The sequence below is a fragment of the Mesitornis unicolor genome, unplaced genomic scaffold, assembly GCF_000695765.1.
Source record: "Mesitornis unicolor isolate BGI_N332 unplaced genomic scaffold, ASM69576v1 scaffold2274, whole genome shotgun sequence".
NCBI classification, from domain to species: Eukaryota; Metazoa; Chordata; class Aves; order Mesitornithiformes; family Mesitornithidae; genus Mesitornis; species Mesitornis unicolor.
Genome location: NW_010181857.1, coordinates 18,175 through 28,944, shown reverse-complemented (window position 1 = coordinate 28,944; position 10,770 = coordinate 18,175). Strand labels below are relative to the sequence as shown.

Genomic DNA, 10,770 nt, shown 5'->3' with positions numbered 1-10,770 from the left:
AGGCTCATGTTTCCTACATGAGGATTTTCTACATTATGTGTTGGGGGACTATTGGCTAGGTCTCGGAAGCCTACTGAATAAAAAATAATAATCTCTTGTAGTAAGACACTTCTTTGGGAAAATAAATTTCCATATTTTTGATGAATGGTTAATGCAATTATAGCTAATACACAACATAGCAAACTCTCAGAAAACAAATAGTTTTATCATGGGTAAGAGGAAGAAGAGGAGTGGCTGTCTTTTGAAGGTGGATGATTTGATCCCTGACTGAGTGTTTTTAGGCTCACTAAACTGTAGATCTTTTTTTTTTTTTAAGTTATGTTCCTTCCCTAGTAACTACTTGTTTTATTGCTTTAGTTCTAACCCAAATCTGATCAGGTTCTTCATGAGTGTTGGCAGTCTAGAACTAGTATTAACAGAAAATTCACTGTGGGTAGAAACTAGTGAGGCCTTTCTCCTTTCCACCCAAGTTGCTGGGGAGGTAGAGTAGAAATGTATTACTAGTTGTAACTCTTTGACTTGCAGTTTTTTGGTCTTGGTGAAAGGTAAACAGGTTAGAGAGTGCTGTTATTTTTGCTGCTGGCATAAACTCTTGCTAGTGGAAGGTCAGATGTGGTGGGATCCTGCCCTGTCTGCTCTATTAGGTGTCTCTTCTCCGTGCTTTCAGTTACATTCAAAGGAGCATATTTGTTCTGTGTTGGGCAAGATGATGCCAGCTGAGGAGAATGCTCTTCCAGCAGTCTTCTGACGGATTTCTTCACGTCAGTTTATATTCTCTAGAAATGTAGTTGTTTCACCATTTTGCAATGAGTGGTGGCAAAGTTAAGATGTTATGTCTTTGTTTTATATTATCTCATTGTTTGGGCGCTGCCACTGCCTCATATAAGCTGTATTAACATATTGTGTAAGTACTCCTAGTCCGCTTCAGTGGATACGTAACTCCGTACATCCCTGCAAGACTTAAATGGGCTGGGACACATGTAACAAAGTGGTTTCAGCTGTAAAAAGCTGGTAAAGGAGAGTGCTTCAGAAACTCCAGGAGGGGAGATAGCTGTATGTAGGCTTGAGGGTTAATTGGAAAGTCTGGCTAGAAGCTGCTTCTTGTTTAAGTACTGAAGTATGAATATTAAATACACGAGCATTGAAATATTAAAAAAAATTAAAATGCCTGACTGAATTTACTTGGTTTGTTTTAAATAAAAGTGTGTTTGATCTGTTTTCTTACTGGTAGAAAGCCAGTTCCAATGCTGTGATCAGTGCAATGTCACAAGCAAAATGGAATAGAAAGAATTTTTTTTGTTTGACGGAAATACTAGCACAGTAAAAAGAACGTGTGAATAATATTTATCTCAGCTGCAAATATTATTGAAATCTTTCTTAGTCATAAACTCCTTTGAAAAATCTCCCTCCACCCCAGCCCCACTTCCATCTCAAAATCTGCTTTTGGCAACATCCTCTGTTCTGTATCATGGTAGTGATAGCACTGATGAAATGAAAATATTAGCAATATTTACATACTCTTTAAGTGCCATGGTATCTTTGAGATACAAATCCTACATATCTAAACAAATTAATGGATTTTCTATGTTCTCTTGGTTCCCTTCTGTTATTTTTGGGTGTGTATTTTTTTTTCCGTTGCTTGTGACTGTGAAGTGGGATAAGTACATTCCAGTGCTGGATTCCTACCCTACACATTCTTTTCCCGTGGGTTTCTGTGCTGGAGTGCTGGCTCTGAAAGGTTCAAGAGTGCTTTGTTTTTCAGTTTTATGTTCTCAGACTGGTCTTTGTGTTTTGATACTCGTAGAAGCTTAACCTCTTATTTCTAAACTGGTGATATTCTGACATTTGCCTTAGTGCTTGTGCCAAGTGTTTAAGATTCAAACTGCAACATGGCATTGACAGTCTTCAGTGCCTTACGCTGACCTCTCTTGCAAGTTGCTTGAGACAAGCTACCAGAACTTGTCGTAAGTTGTATTTAGCAGTTGTATGCAAACAACAGACGTTCCAACCTACTGTAACAATAGGCATAATTTTATAGTTTAAAGCTGAGATCTAGGCATAACAGTCTTCATTGCTCCCAAATGAGAAACATAGTGTTATTGCTTGGTTTTTTTTTTCCTTTTTGATGAAAGAAAAGTATAGTGGCATGTGTCTAAGTTGGGTGATTGTGGCTAGTTGTCAGATCCGTCTTTAAATACTACAAATCAGATAATTTTGAAGAAGTGTATATAGAAAGTCCAAAAAGTGTAAATGAAGCTTTTGCCAGTTTCTACATAAATTTTTTTTTTCTACATAAAAATTCAGTTAGCCTTTTGCTGCAATAGCATTTCTTTCCTATGCCCTAAAAATAAAGGGTTTGTTTTGCATCTTGAATATGGTTTTCTTTATGCTGCATTTGGATTTTTATAAAATCCACCAGCTCTCAAATAAAAAACATTCCAGACTTTGGGATAGGAGATTATTATAGACACATTTTTTATGCTGTCAGTCATGCTTATTATTGCTATGTAACTAAGTTGATAAGGAGTCAGATACTCTTTAGCAATTAATTTCTTTCTATCTTGGTCTCCTGGGTTTTTTTCTTACCGTGTTGAGCATTCAAGTGTCAGTAAATATTGAGGAACTGTTAAAGCTTGCATAACTAGGTCTTTTTTTTTTCTTTTTTAAAAGTACCTGTATTGTTCAAAAAATAATATGAAATACCTCTGTGTTTCTGTAATGTGATCTTTGAGACAGAGAAAGAAAAAAGGCCTTTTTAGAAATACATGAGGAAAAAATTCTTCTGGGAAGAAAAGCAGTGAGCAAAATCCCATCAGTCACAAGTTTTAACCCTACTGCATTTCAGAGCAGTATTTGTTAGGCTAGATGAAATGCAGAAAGAAAAAAGAAAAAAAAAAAGTCTTCTGAGCTTGTCCAGCTGTGCAGGAACCCTTCTTTCTCCTGACATCAGCTTTTTCTGTACACTGGGTCATGTGTGAAAACATCAACATTACCATTACTGTGGTGTTGGTCTGTTTGTGATTCCTTTCTCTGCGCAGATCTTAACGGGCTGCAGCGGTGTGTTCTTGCTCGTACTTTCTGTCACTGTAGCTGTCATCTTGTGTCCACAGCTAGTGCTTTGCCTGGTATTTTAAATAAATGTTGTATACAGAGCTACTTTTTAATATTTAGGATTTTTCAAGCAGGAAGCTGTTGCTAAGGTATTTTGAGTCCCCTTACGCTTGGTATTTTTGTGTAAGATGGTAATACTTTGTTTCCACATGCATCCCTTGTTCCTTCTTCCTTATTAATCACAGAGGCTTCTTTTTCTTACTAAGCAGTCCTGACACTGCCAGGTGCTGCGTCTTCCATGTTATTCTACTGCTAGTTCATTAGTTATAACCAGAAACCATCACAAAACACAAGTAAAATATCCAGCACACTTGAAAATCATTCTCAGAAGGAGAAGGCAATATAATGCTTGCAGTCCCTCTGTGCAGAGGAGGAGCATTGACCTTCCTGACTTTAATAGCTGCCTGGCAGAGTCTCTATAAAGGATCTGGGCCTGAGCTGCCTGACAGCTGGATGGAGCCTCAGAGCTGCATGTTGGGCAAGCCTTGTGTGCTGCTAGACAGAACTGACAGTGTTGTTCATTATACCTGGAGCTGGCAGGAAGCTTTGGGTTTGCAGACAGTATTCATGGGCCCTATGGATAATAAGTCATTTAACTTCATACTTAGAAACAATTTCCCTCTTATTTCCTTGGTAACAAAATGGTGGTTAACTTTCTGAGAAGAAAATGTTGTCTGAACCCTTATGTGATTCATCTCTTTTTGGAGGATGTAGTTCAAAGCCACATCAGTGCCTTTTGAAAAGGAGTGCCTATGGTGACATAATTCTGGAAAAGATGCTGAGGATTTCCTGGGGACATCTTAAAGATTGAGTAAAGTTTAGCCCTTCTCCCTGTAGGGTGAATTTGGGCTAAAGAGGTTGTTGGTTTCAACAGAGAATAGCATGGGAGGTAGGCGGTTTGGGAATGAGGTGGTCTCAGGACTGTGGAAGAGCACACGTTTCTGACAAACAGCAGTTGTGTTGGTTTGACTGAACTCAGTTTAATAATTATGCACACAGGATCTGAAGTGCAGAAATATGCTGGGTTTAACCGCATCACCTCAAAGTCGGCTGTTCAGCTTAAGCTGACTCTTCTTGGGGTGAGCTAGACTTTTTAATACAGTTTCTCTCTCTGAATAGTGAATGTTACAAAATCTTACCTAGCAGAAGGCCTTGACTTTCTGACCCAGCAGTCAGCCTTGTAAAAGAATTCGAGACATAGATTACTTTTCTTTCTTCTTCTCCACCTTTTGAGGAGCACTCTTCCCTCACAGAGGCTTACAGCATAATCTCAGTTTCTTCTGAATCAGCAGTCCTACTTTTTTCAAGAAGGTAGAAGAGCAACTATTCTGAAGGCTCCACTTTCTACTTCTTGAAAAAATCACACTTGTGCTCTGCTGTCAAGTGATGTTACGGTATTCTAGGACACAGCGGGCAGAGTACCTCCTCTGTTCCCTTCTGAAGTTGCATATTATGTAGATACATTTGGTCACAAGCAGGAGTGAAGGAGCCTTCTCTTTCACTTCATTTCCAAGTAAGTCTAAAAGTGACACAGTATGTGGTATTGTTTGCAAGAGTTAAAAGTATTTGTAACAAGATTTCTTTGCTATTCAGTAACAGTGCGTGCTTGAAGCTCATGAAGATACTGTTGTCCACATGCTAAAGGTTATACTTGTTTGCAGCTTTACAAAGTTGCATCTGAAGTGCCTCTCTACCTACATTGTTGCTGTAGTCACAACCTATTTGGTACTCAAAGGGAAGATAATGTGTGCGAAGTAATTAAAAAAATATCAGAGCATGTATAGTAGTACTTTAATTGAAATTATTTATTCCATTAAAAACATTAAGCTTTACTTTATACCAAATTGTCATCTTACTTAGGTTTCTCTGAGAGTTTCATTTTTAAGAGAAAATGAGGGGAAAAAAAGTGGTTCTTTCTGGGATAAGAAGTCCTAAAGACTGCCTGTTGGCATGAAGGTGTATTTCTGAGGAGGTCTCCTTTGGATTCCCGTCTGTTAGTGTTTGGCTTCCTTGACAACTCTGAAAACATCTTGGCTCACTCTGAAGAAATATAATCCTAAATTCTTGAAAAAAAATATATTCTGAATACTTATTGAAAATTGGCTTTTTCCATTTGACTTTTTTATTAGTCACTCAGAGGGACCTGGGGAGGTCAAGCTGTGCACCTGATAGTACTTTTTTGGAGAATGTTTAATCAATGCAGTGCCTTTCTTGTCTGCAGCCCTCAAAGTAGGGAGAAGTGCATGTTGTCTTGATTTCCTTGTTGAACTGTATGTATTTCTGCTTTTTCTTTTTTTTTTTTTTTCTGTAACCAAATTGTTTGATGAAGTCCCGTAGCAATTCACAGCACATAAGAGTGCTTTCTACCTAGGTTGGCAGTAACTTCAGCAATGTCCGTGTGGTAGGTAGTAGAAACTCTAGGACTGAGTAGGTCATGTAAGAACAAACACTGGAGTCCAGTTACACTGAGCAGTAGGAGGAATTGTGCTTCTTGTAGTTCGCAAGTAAAACAAGTCTTGTGGTTAGTGAGACTAAGTAATGACCTTAACTGGTTGTTTCTTAACAAGAAAAACAGTATTTGGATGAGGAGCCTATGAGAGTGACAGGATCAGTGAGTTGGGCCCCTTTCCTTTTGGGCCAGATGTTTTGCTTGCATACATGTTATCAGTTCACTAAGCAGGTAATCTTTTACATGCTGAGGGCTGATACTGCTAAAACTACAGCTGGAACCATATAGATGTGAGATCTAGGAAAAAAGAAAGAGCTAAGATTGGTTCACATTCTCTTTCAACCATGTGTTCTTGGATGTAAGGGAAAGTGCAGTATTGGTTGTTTTTCAGCAGCAGAGCACTGTGCTGAGTGTCAAGTGCTCTGCCATTAGTCCTGCCCTCTGCAGCTGCGTGCTGGAAATAGCGTGGGTTAGAGCTTTCAAGAGCCTGCACTCAAGCCATCCACAAATTAAGACACATCACTTATTGGGGATGGTAGACAATCGCTAGGAGATGCTTGCTCTCTTAGAGTTGTTTAGTTTCTGTTCTTTTAGTTGGCATATAAGACCATTAAAGTTCATCTCAAAGAATGGGTTGAATTTTAGTATCTAAAACTGTCTCAGGAAAATGCTTTGCAAAGACTAATGCAGTTACTTTGCATGACCCTGAAATGAACTGGACCAGCAGAAAACAACCATTTTGCCAGATGAATTTTCAGATGGACCCGTTCGTTGCGCTGGTACGCGAGTGCCTGTTAGCTTAGCATAGGAAGAGGTGCATGCCTGGGATGGCTTTGTGGAATGTTTTTGGGGTTTTTTCCCCTCATAGCTATGCTGTTTATAAAACATCTGTTTAAATACAGTTTTGTTGTAGGCTTACAACTATTGCAGTGTCTACATGGAAGTGTACACCACTTTTAAAAAAGGGACAGGGTGGAAAAAAGGTTCTCCAGTTGGCTGCTCAGGCCCGTCAAGCCCCGGAAAAACTACTCGTCTCCCTACATTCCTATGTATTTATTCTGACCTGTTATTTCAAAGATATTTAGGACACTTCTTACTAAATAAATCATATTTTTAGTAACTATAAATGGTTCTGAGTCTGAAAATAAATAGGTAATCTTCTCCAGAGCACTATCCTTTTTATATTGGACCTGTGGCCTTTCTGGCCTTTGAAAGGAGTTTGATCCTTAGGAGCTGTTAAGGAGACCTGATATTCAGTCCAGTTCAAGGTGCTATAGTCAGAGCTGCCATTTTTTCTTGGTATTCCATGGGTAGTAATAAATAGCAATGCAAACACAGTGTCTCTGAAACAGTATTTTATTTTGGAAAAAAAAAAAACCAAACATGATACAGTTGCAGTAGCTGTTTAAATTAGCTATATTAGTACTTACATATTGTCAATTTTGATACTGTTTCCTTTTAAAGGAGTGTATTTAGAGGGGAGGGGAGGGAATACCCTTAATTTTAAAAAAGACTTTTACAGGAAACTGCATGTTTTGTGTCTTAAGGGTTATTTTGAGAGCTGCAACATACATAGAAACAGGATAGCAGGTTTTGAAGTGAAAGCATATGCCAATCCTACAGTAGTTCGGTGTGAAATCCATCACGGCCAGACTGGAGGAATCTATGTTCATGAAAAAGGAAGAGGACAATTCATAGAGAACAAAATCTATGCAAACAATTTTGCAGGTGTTTGGATTACCTCAAACAGTGACCCAACAATAAGGTATCGTTTTCCTCATTGATATTTTACTACTTAGAGGAAGAGATTTGTTGGGGATGGGAAAAGTGCACTTTTATTTCATTTATTTATAATGAACTGTAAATACTCCTGAATGAAAATGAAATTGCTGTCTGTATTTGGCTGAACTGCATTTTTAATTTGCGTGTATACTTGTATGTATTTCTTAAAGCAACAGAACATAAATTCTCTATTTTAAATCTGAATATTGCACAATCCTAGACACTACCTACATGTAGAGTATTGTACAGTGTATTATAGTATTATAATCATTTCGTAATGCGGATACTTTTTGTTTCCTAGGGGCAATGCAATTTTTAATGGGAATCAAGGTGGTGTTTATATCTTTGGCGATGGAAGAGGCCTTATTGAAGGAAATGACATTTATGGTAAGCTAATTTGCTTGTTGCATCTTGAATTCTGAAAAAAAAGCGTAAGTAAGTTGTATTAAATAACCTTTTTGTTAACAGGTAATGCATTAGCAGGAATACAGATTCGAACAAACAGCTGTCCCATAGTTCGACACAACAAGATTCATGATGGTCAACATGGTGGAATTTATGTGGTAAGTATTACCTGCAAACAGTCGTGCAGACTTGTCTTTTCATAGAGATGTTGGAAAAGGGTACACTATGTAAAAAGTTTGATTGTACTCTCAACAACTGAATTTCTTACCTTATAAACTAGGCAAATTGTAATAGACTGAAGCTGGCATTGATATTTAAAAAATAAAGGTTCTTATGAATTATTTCTGTTATAGAGTGAAAGATTTAAAATGGGATGGATGACAGTTTCACCATTTCTTGTATAAAAGATTTTTAAAGACTTAGTTTTCATATAAGTTTGTCATTATTTAAGAAAAGAAATAGAAATCTGTTCAGCTCTTTTGTAGTGTAATGTGTTTACCACTAACCTCAGAAAAATTTTTTTGGTGCCTTCAGGATGATATACATTGCAATTGCTGTACTGTCATGTATTGTAAAAGTGAGGAATAAAGTGCAGATTCCAGCATGTGCCAGGACTCTGCTAATTGAACTGAGAGAGTTGTCAGGTTTCCTTAAGCAGTATCAGATTTTGAGAAATATTTGCGTATCTTTCTGCCAAAGTCACCTAAGGTTCAGCTAATGCCGCAAGCGTGCAGCTTCGTCTGTTCATTCTGTAAATCTAAGCAGAATGGCTTACCCTGACCAAGAATATTGATACTTTTAAGCACAATCGCGTGGTGAAGACAGTTACCTTAAGAGTCATGCCAATTCTTTTTCAGTCTGAGGGCCAGGGCTGGGTGTAGGTTTAAGTGCCAGGTATCACAGCTTTCATCTGATAGCATGGCACTGGGGAAGTATCTCTTCTACCAGCAGCTACCAGAGATTTGCAAATATGGCTGCAGAGCCGTGAAATTATTTACATGCAGAATGTTCATTTCATGGCAAACATTCCAAATCATGATGTACTGTTACTTAAAAACAAACCGAAACATATGTACTCCCATAGAAAATAATTGCTTTCCTACAGTAAATAAGCCATGCTGGGGAGGGCTGTGGGCACAGCCAGAAAAACTGTATTGGCAGTTAGCAAGTTTTCTCTTAATCTTAAATTGTCTTGTATTTAGCATGAAAAAGGTCAAGGTGTGATTGAGGAAAATGAAGTTTACAGCAATACTTTGGCTGGAGTCTGGGTGACAACAGGGAGCACTCCAGTCTTGAGGAGAAACAGAATACACAGTGGGAAGCAGGTGAGTTTTGTTCTGTGGTTACAGGGGGACCATAAAGAAGGAAGTTCTTCTATTTTTTTAATAATTAATTACTTTGGAACTAATAATTTAATTCTTGATATTTTAGGTTGGAGTTTATTTTTATGATAATGGACATGGCGTATTAGAAGACAATGACATCTATAATCACATGTACTCAGGGGTTCAGATAAGGTAAAACATATTCTGACTTCATGTCAAAACAGACATAGCTTGTTTGTGCTCTTCTGTGTCTTTTTTACTTGTACTTGTAATTTTGTTTCTAAAATTAACTTTTTAAAAAAATCTAATACGCTTCAACTTACAAGAAAGCCATTACTAACAGAGCCTGGATATTGACTAAAATGTGTTGCCCTTGAAGTCTGTAAAGCTAAAATCCGTTTGCATGTTTGGAAGTAACTGTATTTTAGTAAGACTTTCAAGCAGAAATCTCTTGGATGCTTCTGTAGAGGTGTTTTAAACATTTGGCGTTGGGAGACAGTAAACTGTTTAAATTACTTTTTTGCCTCTGTTTCTCTCTAGAACTGGAAGCAACCCCAAAATTAGACGCAACAAGATCTGGGGTGGTCAGAATGGTGGTATCCTTGTTTATAATTCTGGTAGGTTTGTTTCTGATGTTTACCCAGAATTGTTTATGTTCTGCAATATTATATCTTCCCATTTATTATCCTTTTTGATTTTATTTTTTTTCCAAACTTCCTTGAACTTTAGGGCTTGGATTTATAGAAGACAATGAAATTTTTGATAATGCAATGGCTGGTGTATGGATTAAAACAGACAGTAATCCTACACTAAGAAGAAATAAAATCCATGATGGAAGAGATGGAGGCATCTGTATATTTAATGGGGGAAGAGGTAGTTTTTTCTCTTACTGGCATATACTGAATGTTCTGGATAAGAGTTTTTAATTTCAGATTAAACAGTGTCCTTTTTGAAGTGTCCTGTAGAAACATAGCTCTCGTCTTCTGAAGTAGTAAAATAGTTATAATGAACATACACTGATGCTTTTTAGCCTTAATTACATCAGTAATACTGAGATCTGTAGGAGGCAGAGAGGTGGTTAATCTCATTCAAGGAGACTGTTAGGTCGCTGCTTAGGACAGTCCTTTTATCCCATCTGCTTCTGGGAGTGTTGCCATTTGACTGAAAGGCAGTGTTGAATTCAAGTCACGTAGCCAAAATCAGGCATCTGAGCAGTTCAGGTTCTGCCAGTGTCAAAGATTTAGGGGAAAAAAAACCAACAAACCAAACAGATCTTTAAGAAATCTCTTGTATACTTGTAAATTTACCAGTGGTCCTCTGAAATCCCCTGACTGTTGTGTGTCCTGATAACAGCTTCTGATAATTTGTAGATACTCACTTGCTGTAAATGAGCTTTAATTTTAAGTTAAGCATTTTAAAGCAATCCTGTCCTGCAATAAAAAAATGCAAGTTAAGGTTTGCTTTGGCAGGCTGCTCATTTTAGAAGACAAGAACAGACAGATGTTAGAAAAACTGAAGAAAAATTTGGAAATTGAAGAGACTTAGCGTTTCCTAAAAATGCAGTTTTCAGTAATGATTCATAAGATCCCAAATTTTATTCTGTATACTGAAAAAATACACTTACATGATTATACACTGAGAATTACTTTAAACTTGTATCACTAACGTCAGTGCTATTGGTGTGTATTCCCCAAATGA

General features: G+C 37.5%; 1 protein-coding gene across 1 annotated transcript in view; it reads left to right on the top strand.

The window, feature by feature from the left end:
* Positions 1-10,770, top strand: part of FBXO11 (F-box protein 11) — a 39,885-nt gene that overhangs the window by 24,533 nt on the left and 4,582 nt on the right. The window contains exons 11-17 of the mRNA XM_010183550.1: positions 7,108-7,325; positions 7,644-7,729; positions 7,811-7,905; positions 8,950-9,072; positions 9,179-9,264; positions 9,613-9,689; positions 9,802-9,945. Coding sequence (XP_010181852.1) covers positions 7,108-7,325; positions 7,644-7,729; positions 7,811-7,905; positions 8,950-9,072; positions 9,179-9,264; positions 9,613-9,689; positions 9,802-9,945 — 829 coding nt within the window. The remainder of the gene's footprint in view (positions 1-7,107; positions 7,326-7,643; positions 7,730-7,810; positions 7,906-8,949; positions 9,073-9,178; positions 9,265-9,612; positions 9,690-9,801; positions 9,946-10,770) is intronic.